Raw genomic sequence first — 27,871 nt, 5'->3', positions numbered from 1 at the left:
GCCCCGAGTCCCTCGGGAGAAGGGCGGTTTATAAAAACAAATAAATAAATAATAAATAAATAAATAAATGCTCAGCTCCATTCAGTCGCCCTGACTCCACCCCGAGTAAAAGGATCATAAAAAGAAAAAAAAATCATGTTTACTGGTGTGAGTGTATAATTTAATTTTATCGAGAAGGCATTCAGTTTCATCCGTTTCTTTTCCTTTCCTTTTAAGGCTACAAATCCTCTTTACCGCAAGCCCATTTCCTCACATAGTTTAGACTTCACATTCAACAAGCTCAACAGGACCTATAATGGTACCATTGACTGATGGGATTACTCAGGTCTGGAAGAAGAAGAAAAAAATGGAATGTTTGATAACTGCTTGGCTTCCTTCTTCAGTATTTGCCAAAGGGAAGAGGCAGCCCTTGGCCGCTGCACAAACCCTGAATAATGCCACAAATAGCCGGAGACAGCTTCTAGTTGCATGCTAAGGACAAATGGCCAGCAGCCAATGTGCTCTTCAGATTTGTAACTCAAAGCCATTCCGATGTGCTTGGAACCAGGTCTCGCTGATTTGAGACTCTCCTGATGTGGACTCTTTGGAAGCGCCTACAGACTGAACAATATACCATTTAACAGTTTCATCCATATTCAGTGGGCAAAGGTGTGCAGTCCCCATGTCAGAGGGATGTTTTGTTGCTGACAATTTCTAGCGGAGGGGGGGAATCTAGCAATGGAGATCTTGGTGGTAAAAACTGTTTAAAAGATCCCTATGTTACGCAGTCTTTAGAGTAATTTTTATAAAAAAATTAATAAATAAAACAATTGCATATACAAACATGTGATGTCATTTATTTATTTATTTTATTTTATTTTAATTCCATTTATAGCCCGCCCTTCTCCGAAGACTCAGGGCGGCTTACAAGCTTAGCAGTAGCCTTCATTCTATGTATATGCTTGCTTATTAGGGCTTTCATACACCCCCCAAGCGGCATTATTTAGACATTTATTTCCCCCTGAGCACTTGTACTATGGAAGGTCAGATATGCTATCTGCAAATTTCACAGAGAATTATTTCAGTGATTGTAAGAAACATCTGGATTTAAATTATTACCATGAAATAACTCTATAACCAGTCAGGAGGGCAAAAGAGCAGCCCCGCCTCCCCATCAAATAATATACTGCTCAAAAAAATAAGATGCTCATTTGCCTAGAGCAGAGGTCCCCAACCCCCGGACCAAGGACTGGCACCGGGTTGCGGCATTGCCAGAAACCGGGCTGCGCAAAGAATCTAAGCCCCAGCCATGGGATGCAGGCAGCAAAATCACGCCCCCTCTGATCCACAGAAAAACCTTTTTCCGGTCCCTGGTGCCCAAAAGATTAGGAGCCGCTGGCCTAGAGTAATTTGTTGAGCCAGAACACAATAATGTAGTTGCCCCAGACTTGAAAATAAAGTAAAAATTTAAAACTGTCATAAAAAAGTGCTTACTTGAAAGTAGCCTTTGATATTAGTGCACTTCCAAATAAACATGCATAGATTTAGTGTGCTCTTTAAAGCTTAGTTGCAATTAATAGAAATGGCAATTTGTTACTGTAATTAGCCGTAATGAATTTCTTGCAGTTTCCCAGCTGGGCTTTCTTAAAACTATTGTTGTATATTAGGACCAGCAAAAATAATACAAATGGCTCAAAGTTATGAATTAGCATGACCCAGAAGTATCATAATGGCAATTTCCAGGTTCTGTTTTACTTTAAAATGAAATGGCATTAGAGAAGACTGCCTCTGATTTTATTGTTTTGGGTCCTTTATTTTTCTTCCCAACTTGGTAAGACAAATCTGAATCTGTACTGGAATTTATTGAGGTATAATGAAATCCTTCCACTACAATCCTAAATCCATTTCAAGCGGTATGAATGCCATTTTGAACTTCTGAAGGAAATTTATCAAATAAATATGGGAATCTGAATCTGTACTGGAATTTATTGAGGTATAATGAAATCCTTTCACTACAATCCTAAATCCATTTCAAGCGGTATGAATGCCATTTTGAGCTTCTGAAGGAAATTTATCAAATAAATATGGGAATCGGCAATAAAAATTAGGGTGATGGAGCTTGGAGCCAATCCTCATTAGGATCCAGGCTGCAAAATCTGGATAACCCTTACAGGGTAGCTAAGAATGAAGTGTCTTTATTTTTCTTTGTTGCCATTTTGTCATTATCCGGATCTTTGCAACCTATATTCAGTAGTTCTGCCTATCGGTATTTTTAGAAAGTAACCAGACCTGGCTTTTCAACGTCTGCTTTCCCATTTAGATTCAAGCAAAATTCTTCTTAACTTCTAAATCTTGAATTAATTGTTTGCCTTCAGCAGGGCTGAGGATAAAGTAATAGTTTTGTGAAGTTGCATTTTTGAAAAACAAAGTTCATAGAGGAGGGGAGTTTTATTCAACTTGCATTAATTTGATGTAAGTTTTCATAGTTGCAAGGCATTTTTTTCAAACCCAAATGTGTACTGTAATGCTTTTCAGTGTTGAAAATTTGCCCCCTTAAACCAGCAGTCAAGCTAGTTTAATTTGCTGGAGATTTGCATTTTTTTTCCTGCTTGCAGATTGATGTAGAGCAGGGCTTTTCAACCTTTTCACCCACTGTACCACTTTTAGGATATGGCAATATCTGAGTACCACCAGTCGCCTAACAAGGTGTCAAAAACTTGATGAAAAAAAAGGAAAAAAGTGATAAAGTATGAAGTTATCAAGTTTTTGACACCTTGCTAAGTGAATGCTGGTACTCGTATATTTTAGGATATTGCCATATCCTAAAAGTGGTACAACTTACAACAGTTCGCTTAGTGACTGTTGTAAGCGCCAGGATCAGCGCCAGGCTCCAGCTGATCAGCGATTCTGCGGGGATCAGCATAAGTGCCAGGATCAGCTGGAGCCCGGCGCTGATCCTGGCGCTTCTGCTGAACCCTGACAGCCCTGCAGTTCCAGCCGTCTCTCATTCCAGCCGTCTCTCACTCAGGCTTGTACGGTGCTTGTACACTTCAGCTCATTCCCCTCCCCTGCTACCACTTCTCTAGGACAGTCATGTACCACCTGCCAGGTGCCAGTGTACCACCGGTGGTACACGTACCACTGGTTGAAAAGCCCTGATGTAGAGGAAGGAGCTAGTCCAATTTTCCCAAATTCAAAAAGTAGTTGAACTAAGAAAGGACTTTTCAGTAGATCTGAAACCCAGACAAAACATAATGGAGTAAACAGATCTATCTATGTGTAACCTACTTCAAAGACCATAAGTAGCATGTTTAATTTAATACACAGTAGCTTAAGGGGACACAACCATGTGATGCCATGTCTGGTTGTGGCCTTCAGTGCTTTTGGTGTGGCTTTCCAGCTCTCTCCAAAAGTTGCTACTAAGTTGTAATCATTCTTATGACAGAAGGAATATGCAGAAAAATCAGTGCATTAACTATTATCAACATTTTCACCAGTTTATTTCTGATTGATTTCATTATTGTGTATCATCCATTAATTGCAGATCTTGCAATATCCATAGAGCAAACTAGCATACTCTTAAGACTCCAGTCAATAAACTGACAGCAGTGATCTAAACCAAGAGATGTCCAAACATTTACAAAGGCAGCATCAGCTATCACAGCCCAGGTGAGATATCACAATAATCTATTTGGATAATTCTGGAAACAGACAGAGTATGCTGACAAAGCTTAACTCTGCAAACACATGCTTGATGATTAGTTGCCTGATTTTTGCATTAGGTTCTGAACAAAAGCCAGCTTGCAAATTTGAGCTATTAGGTCAAGTATAAAGACATTTCTGTGTATATTAACTCTTATTCCTTATTCATTAATCTTTCTATCATCTGTCCAGCAGTATGTCTGGATTTAGATCACTCCCATCCAATCCATTACAAACGTCAAGATACACATTGAGAAGTGGAAGAACCTCTTTTGATTTTGAAGGAAAAGAGAAATAGAATGACACTAGCATTCTAAAGGCACCGAAACTCTAGAACTCTTGCATTAAATAGCAGCAGAGACTAGATGGAACCATTAGGAACACTATAAAACAAAGGCTTCAAGGCCAAACTGGCACAAGCTTTTGAATTAATTCCTACAAGAAAAAAATAGGACCCACAGCTTGAGTAGGGAGGTTGAACTAGAAGACCTCCAAGCTCCCTTTCAAGTTCTGTTATTCTGTATTCTAAAAAAAGCTACCCAGTACTGTTTCTTTTAGTCTAAATGTCAGGAAGCAGTTTCAAAGGCTACCACTGTGATGGTTCAGAAAGTTGCCGAGAAGTGCAGAGAACAGACTGGGAGAACATTCACATTTCTACCCAAACTGATCCTCCATTAAGATGACCATAGTAACATCTTTTATTTTTTTTAATGAGGTCTGAAGCAGAATTTGGTGGGATGTAGGTAAGTGGTGGCATCCCAAAAAAATCTCAATAAATCATGTCCCATTGAAACATTTTAAGATGAAGTAGTGACTTTGCTTTATTCTTTGACTCAGAAGAGTGCTGAAAGCTATCATGCACTTCTGCAAGCAATATACGTTGATCGTAAACTATGCAAGAAATGCAAGAGAATGGCATTTTTCCAGAAGCCAAAACAGCCCAACAGGACTGTGGATGGAAATATCATACAAGTCTCTTTCTTTAAATACAGAAAGTCCTAAGTTTAAACCATTCGTTGAGTGACCATTTGAAATTATGGCACTGAAGAGACCCATGACCAGTTTTCACACAACTGTTGCAGCATCCCCATGGCAATGTGATCAAAATTCAGACACTAGGCAACTGGCTCATATTTATAACAGTTGCTATATCCTGGGATCATATGATCCTCTTTTATGATCTTCTGACAAACAAAATGTAGCAAAATTCACTTAACCAAGTTATTAACAACTACAGTGATTCAATTAAAAACTGTGGCAAGAAGGGTCATAAAATGGGGCAAAACTCAAGAACTGTTTTGCTCAGCAATGGAAATTTTGGACTCAGTACTGATCATAAGTGGAGGATAACCTATACTCTGGAACAGACATGTCAAACACAAGGCCCGGGGGCCGGATCCGGCCCACGAAGTGGTTTCATGTGGCCCGCGAAGCCATCCTGGAAACAGTGAGGGAATGGCCCCCACTGCCTTGACCCTGGCCCAGAGACCCTCCTTCTGCCAGAGACCCTCAGATCTGTCCCACTCCTGCCCAGGCCCCCTTGATGCGAACCATGTAGAGCTGGCCATGCCCACCCAGTAGGCCATATGCGCTCTAACCATGCCCACCCTGGCCATACCCACCTGGCCCCCTGAAGGCAACTGCAATGCTGATGTGGCCCTCAATGAAATTGAGTTTGACACCCCTGCTCTGGGATGACATTTTATGCTGCCATTCTGGCAAACTCACTGTGAATACTTCAAGGAAACGGTGTCTAAATCCTTGAAATTCTTTTGAACCAAAGGAAGGAGTTTGTAACCACAGCTCTTACTTTTTGAGGCCAAAATCCTGACCCAGATTTGATATGTAGCACAGGTCAAAAAAAATCCCTGAGATCACATCAACTAATTCTCTTGGGCCACTCTCTCTCTTTCTAAAGGCATCTTCGATATAACTGTTGGACTTGAGGGAGAGAGGCCTAGGATTCAATACTGAGTTTGAAAGCAAAGTTGTATTGGCTAAAAGTCATTTACTTGATTACCCCAAAATTGCCTTCTTTCTGTTGGCTTTGATCAGGCAAAAGGATTATTTATCAAAGGCTGCAGAAAACAGAATTTTGAACTAAAACTGGCTTCTTAATATGGACCCCTGCAGTGTGTATTAGCAGAAATTTGTGAAAACCTGTGAATTAACTTCCTACAGTTTGGGGAAATATTTTTGCAAACAAGCATGTCTTAATTCTCAGCCCTCTTAAGTAACAGATATAATAAAATCCCCGTACCCGAGAGTATAGGACCTGTGAGATTCTGGAGAGGTTGTTATTCTCCAGCATCCAGGAACTGATATTTTTGATAGCGACAGTCATGAATTTTATTTAACATCTATCTTCCAGCAATTCTTGGGGAGAAGACATGCACACTAAACTTAAGATACAAGGAGGAAAGGCTAATATTTGCTGGTTGCAGTAAAAACACAACAACAGTTGACTTTACTGAACTAAAGTCAATAAAGTTCTAGTTTTATTTTATTCTTTAATACCATGCACTTTCTTGGGCACATCCATCTTGTTTTTCTGCTCTGTTATTTTGAATAAACGCCTGCTCTTGAGCACATATAAATAAATCTGCAATAATGTACAATCTCAGTAACATTTAAAATAGAAGTCTAAGGTGGTAGAAACAGAAAGTGAATAGAAAGTGCATTTATGAAAGAAGTACTCACATACTTTGCAAATTATATCAGTTTAAAATGTTTAAATCAGAAACATAACATTATAGGTCTTTTATGCATGAAAATCAATTTTCTGCTCATTTGAAACATGTAAGGACCTTTGTAGAATTGGATGACACAACGGAATAAGGGAAAAAAACACTAGTTGGTTAAGACAAGTTCTTGAGAATTCTAGACCATTTCGGAACAAAAAACATCACATTTGCACTAATACTTCATTTATACTGCAAATATTTCATAAGACCCCTAAAATTCATAAACGCACTGTTTTATGTAAGACAATGTACATATTGTTCTAACCTTCCCGTTTAAAACCACTGATGTATTAATATGTTCACATTTAAAATTAATATTATACAAGATATTCATACATCTCATATGCCAGGTAATTATCAACAGGAGAAATACATTTCCTGAATGTAACCTGAGGTGTTTAAGCTATCTCTACATTAGCAAAGCATTAGCTAAAATATTAACAAGTGTCTTAATTATACTAAAACAGCCAGCTCTCTCACCAACACAAGACTTTCAAGCTTGCTCCAGATGTGACTGAAATGCCCACCCTCTAGGGAGACTCCTCTTATTATAATACAGAAAACAATTAAGAACCGATAATCATAAGTGCATATGCCATATGACGATATATCTCGTTTACTGACTTCTCTCCATTTTTATATCACTGATATTTTCAAACCCGATGATGTTGTTTTAAAAGCCTGGGAATGGTTTTTTAAAAAAATTTTTTTTTACTAAAAATGCAAGAGTAGAATTCCAGAATCACCTTAATACTGTACAACATCTGATTGCTTGATTTCAGTGTCAAGAAGTGCCATAGCTATTATTTGTGTAGCAGCTTCCAAATCCTTCAGTGGCAAATTTATTTTAACATACAAAAATATTTGGTGGACAAAACACATTTATGTTCTTAATTGTGCCAGCTTCTTGGAGTGACTTGTTTAGTGGAAGTCAACTTAGCTAACTTTGAGGACAAACACCAATCCTCTGCAAGTAACTTTCCCAGGCTAGTTTCCTATATGCCTCTGCTTCAGCCTGGCGGTCTGATGCAGATAAGATGCCTCGTCCTACAATGATGATGTCTGAATTTCGTTTTCTGATAACGTCTTGTGGATTTAGGTACTTCTGCCCAAGGCTATCACCTGCAAGGAACAACACACATTTTGTACTGTTTTCAGCTATTTCATTTTAGTAAAATGTAAAACAATTACAGAAAATGCCAGAAAAAGAAAATCCTTATAGCAATCAATGCATCCATCCCAATACTGCTCAAGTACAAGGGAAAACCATACAGAAAGGGGAAAAAAATCTTCCAAAGAATCTCTTCTCTCCTTATTGCATAAGGTAATAAAAATGCCAATATAGGTTTAACATAAAAATAAAGATGTCAAAAAATAATAACCTCTATTTCTTACAGTGGTGCTAATAACAAAATTATTTTTTACAAGCTGTGGTAAATGGTTCAGCAGAGGCTGTCGAAGTCCATCACCGGGGAAAAATAAAATTTCAAGCCAACAATTAAAAAATGAATGAAAAAAATAGCTACAAATATCAAACATCCTTACACAACTCTAGAGGTATACACATTTATAATATATTCAGTTCTGGATTATGCTGATATTCTGAAGTTACAAGATTTTTTTAGATGCTTTAATCCAGCCTTTATTTTTATAAATAACTCAAGGTGGTGAACATATTAATCTGTCCTCCAATAAAACCTTTGGAAATTTTACTTTTCGAAATACAAGCTGACAGTTTCACAGCTTTCTGATCACCTTTTGAAATTAACAGGCAAAATAAAATATCACTCCATAAGTACCCTTTTAAAGCAGAAGAGGGGCAACAGAGCATAACCATCTAAAAATATCCTCGCTGCTCCAGTTCATTAGTTCTTGAAAAAGCAGAGCCAACAGATGGATGCCCAATCTCTGCATGAATACATCTGGCAAGGGGCTGTTTATTACCTTCCATGGTAATGGGGTCATTTTCAGACTGTTCTTACCATCAACTTTAAAGAAAAAAGTCCAGCAAAAGGAGAAATATCCCTAGCATAAAAGCTTTTAATATTTTCAAAAAAGGAACATTTATATCACAGAGATGTGCTCCTAGTGAAACCCATGTTACAGTATGGGTTCCCCAATTAAATTCTACTGAAAATACTAAACTTGCTCACATTTGTAACCAAGCTAATTACTCCAGTCAAGGTTACATATTTTAAAATACTTTGCCCTGTTAAAAACACCAACCATATTTATTCTAACTGCGATTACAATGCTCACCTCCAGCTTGCATCTGGACACCTGGAGTTAAATGAAGAAATTCAGGTTTTTCAGTAATTCTGGATCCAGAAATAAATCCCAGAACAAAATCTGAGTGATCTTCAGCCATTCTGACCTAGAGAACATGCAGAGACAAGGCCTGTCACACAACCAGGTAAATCTGCTTTGATATACTGTAAAATGGAAGAATAAATACTAAATAGTGGTGCTATTATGAAAGCCAAAACACACAATCTTAAAAAGTTGCAGCAATATTATTATTGACCATACTGACCTGAATCAACAGAGGCACATCCCTCTATTTGCAAAAATTACAGGTAGTCCTTAACTTGAAACCTAGCTGTTAAGTGAGTTTTGCCCATTTTACGACCTTTCTTGCCACAGTTCTTAAGTGAATCACTGCAGTTGTTAAGTTAGTAATGTGGCTGTTAAGTGAACATGGCTTCTCCATTGACTTTGCTTGTCAGAAGATCGCAAAAGGGGATCACGTGACCCTGGGACACTGCAAAGAATCCGTTGCCAAGTGTCTGAATTTTGATCAGGTGGCCCTGGGGATGCTGGAACAGTCGTAAGTGTGAAAAGTGGTCATAGGTCATCTTTTTCCAGTGCCATTGTTAACTCTGAATGGTCACTAAACAAATGGCTGTAAGCTGAGGACCACTTGTATTTACCTTGCAGAAGAAAGAATGTCTCACTCACAAAACTGCCCTAGCTCATAACCTCCTTTGCCTCAGAATCCTTTCACAATCCCCTTCCATTCTTGCTTACAAACTCCCAAGCTTCCTAAAATTATTCTGGTTTTCCCTGTCCTTCTCTGGCAAGAATTTCTCTAATGTGCTGAAGTGAAGCTACATTTCCCATCTAAGCAGCTTTTTTCAATGCCGGAGAACCGTGGGGGGGGGGGGGGAGATTGCTGCTTTTAGGTACTTGAGAAGCTTTTGTTTTTCAAGTCTATTCAGATGGAAGTTCCAACTTACGACAGCTTTCGTATAGTCACCGGTGGCCAGGGACTCACTGGAGCTCATCTCACCAATCAAGAGACACCCACGTTGTAAAGGGTGCCCTACTTCTTTCAGCCCCTTAATAACTCCTGGGCCAGGAACTGCGTGGGCATTAACCATATCTGACCACGACGCTATTTTGAAAACACCGCCTGAAAGGAAGAGTAGACAAGTTAACAACTACGCAAATAGGTGTGGCTGAAAAAAGCTGTGCCAATCGACCAATACCCCTCTTCACCTTTTTATTTTTACGGAAACGTTGCCAAGGATTGAGATCACAAATCCATGTTCCAAAACGGTCCAAACTACAATAGTCAGCTACAAAGGGGGAGTGGCTCTCTTCTGCTTCCTCATGCTATTCCACTCTCTTCCATAAGGCTGTGTTCAAGCTAGGGGTCATCTCGGGGACTCAGACAGAGCCTAAGTGTCTACTCTACAAATAACCATGACACCTAGTTTGGAAGAGCCTTTCTCTCTGGCTACCCGAATCGAAATAGCCCTGGAGGATGGTCCCTTCGGCTGGAGGAGACAGATCCCTCTTCAGCCTAAAGTAGCCAATAGATGCCAGCACCTAGGAGTCAGCTAAACGTATCAAGAGCAGAATGGTCAGCCAAGAATGGGAGAAACTTTTGCGTTTCTGACGAGAGAGGAAGCCCGCTTTAAAAATAAAGCAGCTGAACCACTGAACTCTAACTCTATTATGGACTGTAGACCAGAAGGCAATGCTATGAAGATCTGATACAAAACAAGAATTAATGGGGTGCGTTTGTGCTAGGGTTAGCGCCGGTGGGGAAAGGCTCAGTAGAAAAATATGTTTTAATTCTTGAATGAATTGAGAAATTTGAGAAGTGCAAACTAGGTTCAATACACGTTGAAATCTAAGTCAGCCAAGAGTTTTGGGAACATGTCTTAATAAAATTAGAGCCCACTAAGTTAGGAAGGCTCTCTACAACTCCTTTGTGACAGAGTCACTTTCCACGAGATGGGCATGGAGTAGTAAAATAAAAAAAATAATGTACATGGTAGCTTCAACATGAGTTTTGATAATATTCAGAATAAAATTTATTTTAAAACAGGTTCAGTAGGTTTAAAAATAAAAAGCAAGTAAGTGCTCAGTCAAATACATAGCAATGTTTGAAATTAAAAATCTCCCAACAATTGAAATAGCCCTGCAGAGGTTGCAGCTTATCCTGGGAAGCCAACTTTACCTTGGTACTGATGCTTCACTGTATTTCCAATGTCTGCAAATTTTCGGTCTTCAAAAATCAAGAATTCATGCCGAGCAGCAAGTACACTCAGTTCTTTAACTACTTCCTGGGTAAAATCATCTAGAATATCAATGTGAGTTTTTAAAATGCAGATGGTTGGTCCCAGACTGTCAGCCAGCTGGAGCAATTCTTTGGAACTGTTCACATCAGCAGAAAGGCACAAGTTAGACTGTTTTTTCTCCATAAGCTTGAGAAGTCGAGCGGCCAGAGGATGAGTGCCTGGCAGCTCAGCCCGAGCAGCGTAACTCATTTCTTTGCATACCCTTTTCATAGGAGCGGTACCATTTTGTTCCGAGGGCTTAAAAATATTGTCTTTAATGAATTTTTCCACTCTTACCACTGTTTCAGAAGTAATTTTTTTCTGCTGTTGAAGGCTTTGAAGAATTTGAGACAGGCTGCACACGGAGTGCAGCCTAATTCCATGTTTTTCCAACATGGCTTTCCCTCCTTGTTCTCTGTCCAACAGCACAATGGCATCGGTAACCTTCAGTCCCTCTTTCCGAAGGACCTCTGCCGTCTCCAAGACACTTGAACCGCTGGTTACTACATCCTCGATAATCAGGCAAGTGTCTCCTGAATTAATTGTGCCCTCCACAAGGCGTTTGGTTCCTTTAAGAGGAATAGAAAGGATCAAACATTACTGTAAAAATCTTTCTGGTTCAAAACAAAATAATTTTTGTCATTAATATGCACAAACAACAGATCAATCATTCAAAAAAATCATTTCAGTGTAAAACATCTGCATGCATATTTATTAATTGTAGATGCATAATTTACATCCAAACCAATAACAGTTCACTGTCAGTCATGTCTTTACTGTCTTGAGTATTTACTACTTATACTATCAATGTATAAAATTTAAATTAAATTTTATTCTTTTTACCATGGTCTTTGGCTTCTTTTCTCCGTATAAGCATTGGAATCTTATTCGTCGAGCAGATTATCGTAGCCAAGGGCAAAGCTGTGTATGGAACTCCACACACGGAATCATACTTGAGTGCGGCATCCTTCGCTGAACAGAAAAGGAGATCTGCTACCTGAGAGAATGGTTTTAAAATGAATTTTATTAGCACACAATATATCTACCAAAAAGTGAAAGTTTAAGGAGGCGTTTCCCAAATTCTCCTGGGCAAGTAAAAGTCTGGTCTCTGCTTCTAGATAGAGCAGTTGAAAGAATGATCGCTTATCCATGAACTTGAACAACTGGATAATTAAGACTGCATTTTACAGTTGTTTCTTTAACATCATTTTAAGCAGAATGGAGACCAAAGAAGGAATCACTCCTTTATCAAATATTCAATAAATAATCATCTGAAATACGTCTTTTATTTATACGGGCAAAAATGATTCACCTCCCTTACATAACTTTCCCTTGTCTCCAGTCTTTAGATAAGATAACCTATATTGTCATTTTTTACTGTGGGCGCGACACACATCAAAAATGAAATTTAGTTGCCCACTCTCAAAGTGAACACATACATGACACACACCCGAACATGCTATATACAACATACACATACTATATGCAACATATGTATAGACCCACACCCCTACATATACATAACAAATAAATGTTAAATACTGTCCATCTTGAATACATAACGGAAGGAGGAAGCTTGAGAGTACACAGGGTTAATGCTGTATGGAATGAAACAATGGCTGAATCTGGATGTTCTGCTACGGATACCACAGAGCCTCCTCCCAGAAGGAAACAAGGAAAACAGGTCATGAAGAGGATGTGTAGTGTCCCAGATAATCTTACGGACCCTGCTCAAGCAAGGCTTCTGTGCTATGTCCTGCATGGGAGGGAGGAAACTGCCAATGATCTTTTCAGCCACCCTGCGTTCCCACTTCCTCTTCAGATTTTAATTTCTGAAGTGAAACTTCCTGACGTTTGACCATCATCTCCAAAGCAAACAACTTCCTAACAGTATCTACGCTTAACTTCAAAGCATTTTCTACAGATTATGTCAAGAACAAATCAAACCAATCAACCAAGAAAAAGCAAGCATTTTTACTTCTAGCAGTAAAGTGAGTTCGTACACTACTCTCACCTACAGGTCATCAGCATGTCACCACCGTGTCTAGGAAATGGTGAGATGTCTGCTCTTGAAAAAAATCAGCGATATAGCTCAGAACTTCTCCTAACCTCAAGGTCAAGGTGGCTGTATTGTTCATTTAACTGATAAATAAAATGAGATTTTTCCTGGACTAGGATAATCTGTTCAGAGTGATGCGTATTTTAGTAACATGTTTGTGCTGCTTCAGTCCATTACCCTGTGAAGATGGATTGGAACTTTTACTTGGTACATACCAGTATTGCTATTGCTCAAAATGACTAAATAGCACGGAAAACCAGACACGCATTATACCTACTCCCCAGGGTCTGTCCAGGCTCTCTCTTCAAATATAAAATTTGCTGAAAAACTCCTGCATTAAATATTCACCTTTGTGATGGATGCCTGGAGAGGAATTTCTTCATACTCTTGGCTATGAGTGATTCTTACAGAGCAAGGAACAAAATTAGAGACTTCTTAGAGCAGATCAGCCTACCGAAACCTGAACGATCTAAAAACCTTATCCACTTCTGTATCCCTGCCCAGCAAACAATACAGATATGTCCACTCTGTCCTCCTTCGTTAGCTTTACCTTAAATTACATTTAACTGCGGCTACTATTATTTGGGAATGCAAACAACCCGACGATATCCGACAACAGCAAGCAGCTAAAGATTTCCACCTCTCTTTGCTCATCCGATGATCATCTAGAACAGGGGTCTTCAAACTTGGCCCTTTTGTGACTTGTGGACTTCAACTCCCAGAATTCCTCAGCCAGCCATGCTGGCTGAGGAATTCTGGGAGTTGAAGTCCACAAGTCACAAAAGGGCCAAGTTTGAAGACCCCTGATCTAGAATTTTGCAGCCCCGTGCTGGTAAGCTGAGTTTCATCATTTTTCAATGGGATCTTCCAAGGCTTTTTGGTCAGTCACTTTGAAGCACCATTTGCTGCTGGAAAGCCGGGACACACAACCTCCTGACCTCTGCGGTATACACGTGAACCGCTCTTCCGACTAGCAAAGGAATCAAGGCAGCAAAAAACGACGAGCCTTCTGCTGACTCGAGAACAGCAGCTTCGGCAACGCTCAAAAATCCCCGCGGCCGCTATTGGCTGGGCTGGCTTCCATAGGCCACGCCTCCTTCTCTTTTATCTATATTAGCCACGCCCCCTCCCAATAACCGCCTTACTGCTCCTGCCGCTCAAGCTTCGCGGGTACCTTATTTAGCAGCGCCGGATACGACACAATGACGCGGAGGTCAATGTAGACCGGGGAGACCAGGCCGCTCTTCAGGACGAACTCCCCGAAGCGCAGAGCCTGAACTCCGTACAGCTCGGTTGCCAGCGACTCCATGGCGCTTTTAGCTTTACTCGTACCACGCGGGCGCGCGCGCGAAAGGGCGGCGCATGCGCCGCGGGCCTTGTCGCTCAACGATGACGACATCAAGCAGTCGCTTGGTAACGCGGAAGTGGCACCTGACGTCGAACCCGGGCAGAAGGTTTGCGTTGGAGCCCTCTGCCGGCGTGGAGGAGCCGATGATGGGAATGGGCGTGCGTATTGCTGAGTAGCGTTTAGAACAGGGGTAGGCAACGTCGGCTCTTTTATGACTCGTGGACTTCAACTCCCAGAATTCCTGAGTCAGCTACGCTGACTCAGGAATTCTGGGAGTTGAAGTCCACGAGTCATAAAAGAGCCGACGTTGCCTACCCCTGGTTTAGAAAAACAGAAGGAGAAAATAAAGAATTGTTACAGATTTAGCTTCACAAATCATAGTTTTACCCGGACACTCCAAGGACAGAAATCGGTAGCGTTTGGAGGATGGGCATCACGGGGCATTAGGGAGATGTTTGACTGAACTCAGTTCAGTTTCTCCTTCGATCTGTCTGCTCGGTTCTTGTAAGCCGCCCTGAGTCTTCGGAGAAGGGCGGGATATAAATGGAATTAAAATAAAAATAAATAAAAATAATGTTTATCTCATGTTCTGTGAGGATGAAAATCAAGCACGAGTCGTGTATGCTGCATCAGCTTTGGTATTTTCTAGCTGGTGACTATCTTAACGTGATAACCTCCAAATGTCAATTTGTTTACAGTAAAAGGAGACTGGTTTAAAACTAAAGCAGAAATAACAATGATCATCACATTGAAAATAACAGGGCCAACATGGACAGCCACAACCAACCGAGGCTTGAAGCTGTTATAATTCCAAACTGGTATTGATAAATAGCAAAATAGGAAGAGAACCAAATTTAGGAAAGTTGGCATTCTCTTGCTATGGCACTTCCTCTGCTTGATTTTCCGTATCTGCTGCTGCCTCAGACATTCAGCAGCTTTACTTGGCATTGATGTAAGCCTTGATATAGGCATTCTGTACATCAGCCATCTTATTGATGTACCTCTGGATGCTATAAGTTTCATCTAGGACAGTGGCTTTGATGCCATGCTCTCTCTCTCTCTCTCTCTCTCTCTCTCTCTCGCTCTTGCTCTCTTTCTGAATGCACGAGCACAAGTCCAAAACACAGGTGGCCGAGCTCACAGCCACAAAGATCCAGTTCACCTCCTCAGGATGGACTGACTCAAAGATCTCCCAGCTCAGTCTTATCTTGGTCCATTGAAAGCCGGCATTTAACTGTAAATGAAGTCGAACAATTGCCTCATTAGCTGAGAATCCTTTCATAGCAACCAGGCAAGGCTTCCCTGGCTCCTCTTGTCCTCAGGAGGGACTTGATCACCTGAACCAGGGATGCTAGCCAACTGTTGCCAAATATGAAATGTGGAGAAGATCACTTCACCCTTATTGCTACAAGCAAATCCTAATAAAGGGTTTTACTTTTGTGTGGCCAATTTTCCTTCCGCCAGCACTGCTGTTGGCATCTCTTATTTTGCTTCTTCTCCTGCAATCCTTTGGTGTAAACCAAGGATCTACAGGGCCTACAAATACAGAGTCTGTGCATGGTAGGTTTTTTTTCCATAAGAGACTTTTATATGTGCATATAAAGGAACACTACGATGCAAGCTCAGTCTGCATCAAGAAACAGGTTATAATAGAGTCATAATGGTTCAGCAGGAACCACTGCACCTTCTTTTAAACAAAAAACGTCTCTGGCCTCACACATGGGGATTTTTAAAAGCAATCAGCTTCCTCTTTTTTTCAATGAAAGCAGGTTGTCTCAACTTCTTGTGAAGGTCAATTATTACAGATTTTGTTTGCCCAAATATAGTAGAGCTATAACTTCCCAACTCTTACATTGAAAAGTTTATTTTTACTGTAGACTGGGGGTCTCCAACCCCTGGTCTGTGGACCAGTACCGGGCCGCGGCCTGCCAGCAACCAGGCTGCACAAACAAGCAAAGCCCCATCCGCGGGATGCAGGCAGCACACAAAACCATGCACCCTCTGGTCTGCGGAAAAACCTCTCACCATGTAACTGGTCCCTGGTGCCCAAAAGGTTTGGGACCTCTGCTGTAGACCATGAAATTGTAGAAATCAAAAGAAACTTCAGGAGAGGAGTTGGAAATGTCAAAACATTTGTATTTTAAACGTGGGAGTTTGCATCTCTTAAAATTGTTAACGAACTCTTGTGAAAGAACTGCTTTTTTGTACATAATTTTGTGTTTTTTGCAGGAGGTTCTATAGGAGGTCCTGTAATTCTGAGACAAAGTTTGGGACAGCAATGCAGCTGTCTTCTTTTGGCAGCAAACAATAAATCATGGAATATTAAACTTAACATGCTGGAAATTAAAACAATACCATTAAAATACTTATGCAGTCAGTATGTTGCTAGTCTAATTTTATACATGTTTACTTGGAAATAATTTCTGTTACACTGAATAGACTTTACTTCTAAGGAACTATAGGCAGGAAAGCAATCTATGGCGTGATGTGCTAGTGATTCCAAATGTGTTGCTCTATGTAGACCACTCCATCGTTTAAAGCTTTTAATGATCACTACGTACATGATGGATAAATACCACAGCACTTAATTCTACCTTTGACTCATGTAATGCACTCTGCTGGGGTCTATAGGACTCCATTAAATAAACTTTTTTTTATTAAAAAAGGGTCAAAGCCTTCAAATCTTGAGAATACAAAATAGTGCAATATTGGGTGATTATGAGATTTCGGGCATTTTTATTTATGTTCTGTCAGTGTCATGGACATCTGCTATATTCTTGCAGACCACTAATGGGTCCTAGATCACAAGTTGAGGATCATTGATTTAGGCCAAAATAAAAACTACTCACTAAATGTATTATATATGGCTTAATCGATTTTATCAGAACAATTAATTATATATTCTAAAACAATCCAGTGCTAAGTCTTTTATATATTGCATTTATAAGGAAGGTAGTAGCCTAAAATGTAATTTTTTTATCCATAGAGAACATACATTGCCAAAGAATAGGAACATTACAACATTACATATGTAGAGGTATACTGTAAATAAAATATTTACAAAATGTTTCTTTACAAAACACATATGCATACAAAATGAAATTAACAAAATAATACCACTTAAGGCAGACCAGCAAAGATTGAAATTTGTTTAAGGCTGTGAAATACGTTTGCACCTTGACCTTTGAAAGAATGGGAATAGGGATTAGTCTGATTATTTCCCTTCTGGAAATCCTGATTGCATTTCAGATATACAGCAAAAAGAAAAACCCATTACTGTACTACCCTCCTACAGTTCTCACTATTGGTGAGACTTTACACAACAGCTGCAAGTCCGTTGAAGTAATAGTGTAATGCAATGTATCTCTCTTTATGAATAAGTCCCACTGAGTTGAATGACCCATACATCAGATTGTTCATAGGACTGTACTCTATTCATCTAGAAGTAACTTTGAATTCATTGGGGCTTACTCCTAAGTAAATATGCAAAGAGGTATATCCTGTAATGTTCTTTACATGACAGAATATATTTCTATTGTGGAGTATAACACGGGCAAAATCAGAATAATTTGCCAGCAAAATAAAAAGATCTGATTAAAGCACTAGCACATAACAATTAGAATGCAAAATATGGCTTAAATAGAACAAGAGTTTTCCTATTTTGAAAGTAAAAATAAGCAAACTAATCCTGACATGTTGACAATCATTAATATAATGATTTTAGAATGAGTATTTAGGAGGAAAAGGGTGGGTCTGGTTTTATTCTCCTAAGAAAGCACCGTTATCTGATGAATCATAGATGCTCGAAATGAATAGAAAAGAAGGTCCATGGAATGGCACTCTCAGAATTTTTTGAGATTCCAATAGTGTACAGCTGGTCTGAGCTACAAGCTAAAGGATCCAAATCAATGCTAGTCACACTTGACCACACGTAATCAGTGGTTCTTTAAGAAAGAACAGGCAACTGTGTCAGGCAGAGCCAACACACTGAATGAGGGCCAGAATACTACATCAGTTTGCAGCCAGTCCTGAACTACTTTATTAACATTGCCTCACAAAACAAGATTTTCACATTTTGACAGATGGACTTAAAAAACAACAACCCTCCCAGCCTCTTCTGTGTTATTTCTATCGCATCTGATTGCTCTTGATGCAAAAAAAGAGGTATTTGGACTAGACAGGTTTTACAGTACAGAGCCCTTTGAAGTAACAGTTGCTTTAATATTTGAAGAAACAGTCAGATTTGTGTCATAATTTATGCTTATTCTGTAGTCACAATATCACCAGGGTTTTTATTCCAATGTTATGTATGCAGTGGAGATGTATGCAATAATTCATAATAAATTACTCTGTACCAAAGTCGTATATATGTATTTCTTCAGGACCATACATTAGAAAGCCAAATCATTTGGGAACATTTGATTGATGTATATGTAGAGTAGCAGAACTGGACACCCAGGAAGGCATTTGTGAAGCTAATGGCTACCACAGCTTGAAGAAAGGAGATTTAAACAAATTACATCCATCAATAAAATTGTGATGCTTTTGTTAGATTGGTTCCGGTCTAGGAAAAATTGCCCATAATGTGCCACATTTTTTAAAAATATCTTTACTTGGAAGCATGTGACATTATTTTCAGCTAGACTTATTCATTAGTCAATATATGTAGCAGTGCAACATAGATCTTAATGAAAGAAATCAGTGTGATTTTAGAATCCAACTTCAGTTGAACCTTGGCTTTTGTTTTTACCTGAGCCCATGTGCCACACCTTTTGATGATTGTCAGTGACTTGTAGAAACAGTTGCTAAAGGCAACAAGGAATTGATCTTGGCTCACATTCCTTATTATGGCAGCATTGCACAATATGGTGGTTGCTTTGATATTAAGTCCAGCAAACTTCTGGGGACAAAATGGATTGTGGAAAAATGAACATCTTGTATTTAAAGGAAAAAGACTTTGCCTTCTTTTTCTAGCAAAGGCACTCTCTCTGTATATGTGTATGTGTATGTGTATATACACACACACACATTCACACACTTAATAGCCCAAAATCCTAACATCAATTCATTTTCTCTACTGTTTGTTCTGCTTTTTTCTATTGATCATTACTTATCTAGTGAGGCAAGGAGAAAAAAAAAACATTTACAGCACTTGTTTGGAGAGGTTTGATTGAAAAAATAGGGAAATATCCCTGTTAATTTGATTTAGAATTGTTAGTAAGCATGACATGAGTCTTGCAAAACCATAATTTCTGCTAATTGTAGAGAGCGTGCACTGAGTAAAACAAGATGCAGGAGAGGTAATCCCCAAGGAAAACTGGGAATGTTTTTGGGACAGAGGCTATGATAGCCCCAATATTTGCCAGTTCAGACAAGAACTGTGCGCCTGCAAATTTAATTCTTATTATTTCCCTTCCTTCATTTGGCAAATGTTTTCTTCTTTCTTAAGGCATATAATTTCCTAATGTCTTAAAAAAAATGAGGTAGGCTCCCTACAAAATAAAATAGATAAAACGGGATCACACTAGGATCTTGGTCCAAAAAGTTAATAGACTGAGATTCTTATGTCTGAAATGGATGATAGGGTCTTTGTTGGAATTTGTAAATTCTTTCAGTAAACAGGAGACTTTGAACCCACTACAGAGTTTCCATCAAAAGAGTAGGGGAGAAAATATTCCCCCATTTCCTCCCAATTCCAGCAGTTCTATATCTCTCCTGAAAAAAAAAATCCTGTTTCAGAAGATTGAGGAAACTCCTGGAAAAATAAAGAAACAGCACTAGGAGCTTTGCTTTAGATAGACTGTGGAATCATTCAGAGTCACACCTTTCTATAGCAGAAATTTTCAAGACAGAACTTTGCTCATTAATAATCCTGCTGGTAGAATTAAAAAAAAATGAATCCAACCCGTGAAATCTACCATGCTACAGATTTGGAGTTCTTCATAGTTTTGGTATTCTTGACCCTAGGCCCAATCCTTTTAAGAAGAAATACTGATGCTTAATCACTCCTAGAAAAGAACAAGGAGAAAAGTAGCAATGTTTATTGCAAAAAAAAAAGAAATCTTATTCTGTGTTATAGTTATCTTTGTCCCACTTTTTCTTTAGGAATTGAATTTAATTGTCTTCTACAATTCTTGTCACAGTATTCATTATAAAATTGCGGGAAATGTTGCCAGTTCTTTTTTCCTAACTTTCATTTGTACAAGGGTACTCTTGTCTTGTGGACTCTGAGAGAAAAACCCTTGGCACCATTGACAGAACACAAAGTTACCAAATGTCAGCCTATCATGGGGTGTATGTATTCATTTGGAAACCTAGTTATCTCTACTGTCCTGCCAAGGGATGAAAGCATACATTATTCCTTGCTTTTCCCAGGACAATAAGATTAATTTTATCTTTTAGCCAAACCATATATTTGGCTTTGACAGTATTGTATTGGGAGCATTTTATATCACAGGTAGTGACAGGATAGCCCCAAATCATTGGCACTTTGTGATCCAACAACAGGAGCCCATTATCTCTGCATGTAAGAAGCAAGAAGCATCCTATCTGCTGATAATCACTAAATAAATCAGCCTACCCCAAGGCATGTAGGACATTAATTGTTGGGGAAGTGGGAAAAAGAGAAAAACAGATGGACGTTTTGACTAATTTGACTTCTAAAGAATGTAGATACCGGAAGGCCATGAATAATTCATTAGCTGTATTAAAACACTCTTGGGGTATTCAGTGTTGGAATAGTTTTAGAAAGCTAATGAAAGAATACTTCAGCTTGGAACTATTATTTCAAAAGCACTTAATTTGAAATGGTTGTTAAAGGGCTGTTACATTGTTGGGTGCTTAGCTAATCAGAATGCAATATTGCAGTGACTTTTAATGTCCTTGTTGAGTTGCTTCATAGTATGCTTTGGGATTAAACAAAAAAAACATGTTTGAGAGAAGGAGCTAAGGAGATAAATGCATACGGTCATAGTAAACTATCAGCCTTATTACTAAGACCAATTTCAGAGCCATAAGCATAAAGATGGACCTACTATGTTTACCACACTTTGGCCAACTTTGGCTTGATTTCACAACTGAGCAACTTTTATAAGTGAAAGGGAAATAAGATCCTTTTCATGTTACAGAGAATATGAGGATTCAATACACATCCTTCAAATAGAAAAAGTCTTTGACATCTAGTTTACAGATACAGCACTTATTTTAAGATAGTTTTTTTCTCAACAAAAGTTTTCTGTACAAGAGCTATAAAATTTTAATTAAAAAAATCACCTTTTTGTGCTTCATCTAAATGTTTTTGATGACTCAATTACTTTACCCTCTTATCAGTAGCACACTGATACTTTATAGTATGTTAATCTTGAACAAAAAAGGTGTCACATCCCAAGAGGACTTACTGGCAAAGGTCTGCTGTAATCTTGATCAATGCCACGTACCTACATTTCATTGGCAAAACTGTTACTGTGAATCTCAAGTACAGCACTCTTACCACAAGATTAATTCTAGTTCAAGATTAATGAAATCTGCCTTACAGGAAAACTCTGATCCTTAATTAACACAAGGATAGCAATCTTTACAGAATCCAAGATTTACCCAGTCCAGTTTCTTTAAGAAATGCTGACTGTAGATAGTCACCTGGTTTTGGTTTTTTCCAATTTTTGATTGATTTTCAGATATACCATTCAACTATTCATATAATTAGCAAAACAGTCTAGAACTTTCAGACGGTTGAAGATCTTCAAATCTTTCAGAAATAAGATAACTGTCTTTTGGTTCCCATTCTTGACTGATGCCATCTTATTGAATGTGACCATGTAATTACAACAACCCCCCCCCCCAAGATGTTGCACCTGAGGCAACCTGAGAAAGCATCTAACTACTTAGATAATGTAACTGCTGAAACGGTACACACTTTCCTCAACAATCACATCAAATGTAATACTCTGTACAGAGAGGAAGAGTTGTAGAGAATCTGCTTTCTCCATTTTCACCCGCTGTAGCGCTCCACTATCACTGAAACCGTTGTACTGCGTTACGTTCCTGGGTTCATTCTGCTCATAATGAAACTCTTAACGTTGGGAATGGGGCGCACATCAAACTGGTGTTTGCGGCGTTCGATGAAACTAGCCAGCCGTGAGGTATCCAGAGGTACTTTGGAGTAGCTGCCATTATGAAACTGCAGCCATGGGTGCTGCAAGCAAGTGGCGGCGGTAGGTCTCCTTCGGAAGTCTTCCTGAAGGATTACGTTGATGAAATCTTTGGCAGCATGGCTTACATCGCAAAAGTACTCATTGGGAAAGCTGAAGTCTACTCGGCACACGTTGATGCATGTCTCCTCCCTGCTTTCATCCAGAAAGGGAGAAACGCCACTCAACATGACGTAGGCAAGCACTCCCAGACTCCAGATATCTGTGCCCAGTGACACTGGAGCCCCTTGGAGTACTTCTGGAGCAGCAAACTCAGGGTTTCCAAGCAGATGATGAACATGGTAATGGCCTGTGATTTGAACGGCATCTTCAAGGTCAATTAACTTAACACGTGGCACCGGGATCCGTAAATCAATCAGCAAATTTTCTGGCTGTGGAAATTTAAAATTAAATCACATAAATTTTAAAAGGTGTATTGTCCATTTCTGTTGCTATAAAAACCAATATTGGTACAGCCCATATACTAAGAGAGACATGTTCATATCTGGGTTTACTTCTCAAATATCTTTTTTATAGCAAGCAAACCCACAGAAGTATTGACTGGTATGTTTGTAGCCTATTACATTCAGGAGGGCATCTAGCATAAATCCTCACATTACTGAAACATGTTTTATCAGACCATATTGCCAATCCATTTGTCACAAGCAATTAAAAATCACAAGGCACCAACAGAATATAAAATTTTAATATGTTTAAATGGTTATAAACTGAGATGAATGTGATGGGTGCTGAAACAGTTTAAAACTTGTTTTATTAGGAATATTTGTTTAAAGCAAACATAATATGGAAAGACAATATGAGACTGGCAGATGGGAAATACTGAGCGGGTTGTGCAAGTATCTTCATGTGCAAAGCTTTCAGTTAAATACATCCTGCAGAATGGATCAAGCTTATGAAGACACTAAGTTAATTTCAAATGGTTAAAGGTGTGAATCAGCCCTCCATTGCTTGCTATGAGGATGAAGAAGCAGACTTGGATGCTTATGATTGTATAGGCACAAGTTAATATTTTCTTTTTTCTCTCCTTACCTTTATATCCAGATGAGCAACTCGACAATTGTGAAGATATTGTAAAGCTTCCATCGTATCTCTTATATAAAAAGCTATTTTTTCTTCCATGAGTTCATCATGATTCATAAGATAATCCAACAGACGGCCATCATCCATCCTACAATACCAAAATATTCTATTACAAAAATAAGTGTCATGAAATTTAAGGTGCTGGGCTAGAAACAGGAGACTGTGAATTCTTTCCTGCCTTAGGCATGAAAGCGAGCTGAATGACTGGGCCAGTCACACTCTTTCATCCCAACCCACCTCACAGGGTTGTTGCTGTGGGGAAAATAGGAGGAGGAAGGAGTATTAGGTCTGTTCACCACCTTGAGTTATTTATAAAAATAGTAAAGGTAGCATATGAATGAATAGACAGATGATAGATAGATGATAGATTGATGATAGATAGATAGATAGATAGATAGATAGATAGATAGATAGATAGATACATACATACATACATAGATAAGAGAATGATGGAGGGATGGATAGATAGATGATATAGATAGATAGATGATAGATAGAGATGATAATTGTATCTCTAAATAGAATGTATATTACAAAGAAAAAGGTTAACAAATATTAGAAAGTGTAGTACTGTAAAGACTTCTGATATTACATTTTCATAGATTCAATTTAACATGAAGAACTCTACATTTGGACCATGCCATTTCATAGAAACTTAAATGCATTCTTGGAACTATGCATATGCAAAATGTTCCCTCATGGTCATTTTCCTCCTATGGGGAAATGAAATGGTTTTTGTGACAATAGTTAGCTGTACAATATGACTGAATAGATAAATGACTTGCTTTAAGAAATAAGAAACTTGGCTTCCATATAGGACTTACAGTTCTAAAACTAAGATATAGGAAGAGGGTGACTCATAAGTGTCATGAATGGTGATATACTGAGGATGTTGCAGGTGCTGCAACATGGCTGCTTCATGGGCTGCCTGTTCCTTCTTTTTCATTCTTTTATTGACAAACTTCACTGCAACATCCTTCCTTGTGGCTTTGTGAATACATTTCTTTACGACAGCAAATCGGCCCCTGGAAAATTAAGACCATTAAGATAACTTGTGAATAAACGATGAATCCATTTCGGTTCAGTATCAATAAATTTGAAGAGCTTTCTAAACTTGTTGAGTTATTAACTTTACAAGTAATTTATTGTCTTTTGCCCTGGCAATATATCCTTTTGGGAAAAGCAAAACTAATAAAAGTATATTCATTTTTTAAAAAATGAACCTATTATAAGATTAGAAGCTGAATTCTGAATAGCCTTGTGTCAAAGAATTCCCTTTTCCCAAAATTAGATTGTAAATTTAAAGTCAACATTCTTGGCCACCTTCATATTTACATGATCACAGAGGTATACCGTGGACAATGTACCACAAGAGTACTCAAGCTCCTATCATAAATCCCCAGACAACTTTGTATCCTCCATAGCCAGGAGAGAGATGGAAATACATCATTTCTACTGAACTGTATATGCCAGTCCCAAATCATGAGCACAATTTGCTCTTCAGAAAGGGCAAATAATTCTCCCTGCATTCATACATAGATAAATCCTGTATCCAGATTTAGTCAGCACTGTTTTCTTACTAATGACTGTCTATGGAGATTCTTAATCATCCAAGTCATGGTTTTACCAAGGTTGCTTTTCCAAAAAGCAACTGGACTTTCCTGGTTTTCTTCTTTGAAAATGTTTCAATTCTCATCCAAGAAGCTACTTCAATTCTTCTTTAGAATAGCAATAGAATTTAGACTTATACCGCTCCATAGTGCTTTACAGCATTCTGTGTGGTTTACAGAGTCAGCATAAGGCCCCCAACAATCTGGGTCCTCATTTTACCAACCTCAGAAGGATGGAAGGCTGAATCAACCTTGAGCCGGTCAGGATCAAACTCCTGGCTGTGGGCAGAGTTAGTGCCCCACCAGGGCTCAGAAATCTCTTGGATGAGAAGTGAAACATTTTCAAAGAAAAATCCCAAAACGTACAATTGCCTTTTGGAAAAGCACTTTTGAAACTTTCTAGTAGTTCTAGATCTCCAGATGATTATTCTTTCTTCTGGCTGTAGATCTGCAGGTTTCTGAGAGAAGCACATATTGCTTAAAGAAAGTAGTAACATAGACCCTGTGTTTACATGTCATGCTAGACCAGTGATGGCAAACCTTTTAGACATCGAGTGCCCAAACTGCATCCCCAAACCCACTTATGTATCATTGAGTGCGGGTGGGCGTGGCCCATTGGGTGGGCGTGGCCCATTGGGTGGGCATGGCCCATTGGGTGGGCGTGGCTGCAGTGGTAATAGCAGACTGGGTGGAACTAAAAAGTTCAATCAATCAATTCCAACTTTGTGACTTTTTTTCCCCGAAAGTTGAAATTGATTGATTGATTGAACCTTTTTTTTGTACACGGCGGCTGAGGCCTAAAGCAAAAAGGTTTTATAAAACCCAGCTGAAGGCCTAGGACTGGGGCGACAGCGCGCCATAGGTGCCATAGGTTCGCCACCACGGTGCTAGACCATCATATGTTTTCCTTCACTAAACCAATCACTATGGTTTGTAAACATTGGTTTATGGCTTAGAGCAGCGTCAAAACTATCCACTTGTAACTTGGTCACACAACATGGTTTTAAAAAGCATGTCAGAATGGCTTCTGTTGCAAGTAATAGTATGTACAGCATCTATGGAGATTTTCAGACATCCAGGTCATGCTTGTCCCAAAGGTGCTTTTTTAAAGGGCAACTGAACTTTATTTTTCCTTGAAGACATTTCACTTCTCATCCAAGAAACTTCTTCAGTTATCACTGAATGGTGGAGAATGGAAGGAATTCAGTCAGGACTGAAGAAGTTTCCTGGATGAGAAGTGAAATGTCTTCAGGGAAAAATGAAGTCCAGTTGCCTTTTGAAAAAACACCTTTGGGACAGCATGCATAGTAGTGAATCCTGGTGAATGGAGCTCATCACATTGGGAACTAGATCCAAGCCCATGTAGATTTTAAGCACTTTAGTAAATGATTTGAGATATATAGGGAGAAGATGCTTTGAGTTTGTTTGTGTCTGTGAGCACAATGTTATGCAGTGCAGTGCTTCAGCCTCAGCTGGGAAGAGATGTTTTGCAACACATGAAAGTGTGAATGCAGTGCCTCTCTGTGACTGATTAAAGCAGCCATGACTTTTTCAGAAATTGTGTGGTTGCTATGGGGAGACTCCCATTGCAATGGTAATATGATAAAAAAAGTGCAATTATACATTCTGTACATTTTCTGATGTTTGGCTTTTTGTGAAATTACTTCCTTACCGTCCAATTTCATTCAGCTCCGTATAAGCAAATTCAAAATTGTCTTTCCAAGTAATGGTGGTACCATCCGCTGCAGAGTCTTTGTGGAACCAGATGGGTTGGGAAAACAGAATTGTAAAACAGATACAGTCAATGTTATGTGGCTATTAAAAACATGAGTATTTTAGCAGCAGCAGCAGCAGCAACCACCGTAACAAACTGCAGTGATGTCCCAGTGATGGCAGGTCAGTGTTGATTTCATCATGCAAATACATTAAAGAGTGAATGCGGTGTTTGTCTGTTAGCAAGACTCAGGAAGATCACAATAGTCCCAGAGAAGGCTTCTAAAATGTCATGTCAGACCACCTTTCTATGATCAAATCTATCCATCCATCCTAGACAGTCAGAGAATACCTTCTCAGAGTCCCCATCTACCTGGAGACACAGTGCAAGGGGTCCCAAAGGAAAGGTACCATCTTTAGGGGTAAGCAGGGCTACTTCCGTTTTTATTATAATTACACACCCTTTGTTATTGCTATATTAATATTATTACTGTAACCTATTATATGAGTTGTAAACCACCTACAATCAAATTGGGCTGCGGTAGTATATTCATAAATGAATAAAGTGAAGTTCAGTGATGACCTTTTCACAACTTCAGGGTTTTGTTAGAAAGTTTCTCTTTTTATAACTGCAAATTGAACTACATGCCTAGGATGGGATGGGATGGAATGCTTTATAGTGATTAAGATTAACATTAGTATGGATAGAGACTATTTGAGCAATTGCTGTGTTTCTATGAGATCAAAATAATCACTGCTTTACCGCATTAAATAAAACGGAACACATATACCATGTTATACTAGTGTGCATTGTGCAGCTTGAAACCACAGATGTTGTTTTGACTGGCAACAGTTCCTGAT

The 27,871-nt window shown here is 39.0% G+C and overlaps 3 protein-coding genes across 7 annotated transcripts in view; 1 reads left to right on the top strand and 2 right to left on the bottom strand.

The window, feature by feature from the left end:
* Nucleotides 1-801, top strand: part of ITGB5 (integrin subunit beta 5) — an 84,028-nt gene extending 83,227 nt beyond the window's left edge. Inside the window, exon 14 of the mRNA XM_083348461.1 lies at nt 217-801. Coding sequence (XP_083204587.1) covers nt 217-312 — 96 coding nt within the window. The 3' untranslated portion in view covers nt 313-801. The remainder of the gene's footprint in view (nt 1-216) is intronic.
* A 5,217-nt stretch (nt 802-6,018) lies between these two features.
* On the bottom strand, nt 6,019-14,556 carry UMPS (uridine monophosphate synthetase). The gene is made up of 6 exons (XM_083350372.1): nt 14,227-14,556; nt 11,837-11,990; nt 10,894-11,562; nt 9,662-9,837; nt 8,685-8,799; nt 6,019-7,547 (listed from the first exon to the last, which is right to left on the bottom strand). Exons 1-6 carry the CDS (start codon nt 14,449-14,451, stop codon nt 7,366-7,368), a joined length of 1,521 nt encoding a protein of 506 aa, XP_083206498.1. The 5' UTR covers nt 14,452-14,556; the 3' UTR covers nt 6,019-7,365.
* A 7,120-nt stretch (nt 14,557-21,676) lies between these two features.
* Nucleotides 21,677-27,871, bottom strand: part of KALRN (kalirin RhoGEF kinase) — a gene marked incomplete at its 5' end in the record, with an annotated part of 580,305 nt that continues 574,110 nt past the window's right edge. For 3 of the 5 annotated variants that reach the window (XM_083356478.1, XM_083356479.1, XM_083356481.1), the window contains 4 exons: nt 21,677-22,978; nt 23,637-23,775; nt 24,512-24,712; nt 26,970-27,039. In XM_083356478.1, the coding sequence (XP_083212604.1) occupies nt 22,433-22,978; nt 23,637-23,775; nt 24,512-24,712; nt 26,970-27,039 (956 nt within the window). In that variant the 3' untranslated portion in view covers nt 21,677-22,432. Of the gene's footprint in view, nt 22,979-23,636; nt 23,776-24,511; nt 24,713-26,969; nt 27,049-27,871 lie in introns of all 5 variants that reach the window. The other 2 variants (XM_083356477.1, XM_083356480.1) reach the window with 1 other exon arrangement.

Source organism: Vipera ursinii (genome assembly GCF_947247035.1).
Source record: "Vipera ursinii genome assembly, chromosome: 1".
Classification (NCBI taxonomy): Eukaryota; Metazoa; Chordata; class Lepidosauria; order Squamata; family Viperidae; genus Vipera; species Vipera ursinii.
The sequence above is the reverse complement of the archived record's forward strand: the minus strand, read 5'-3'. Positions and strand labels throughout refer to the sequence as shown.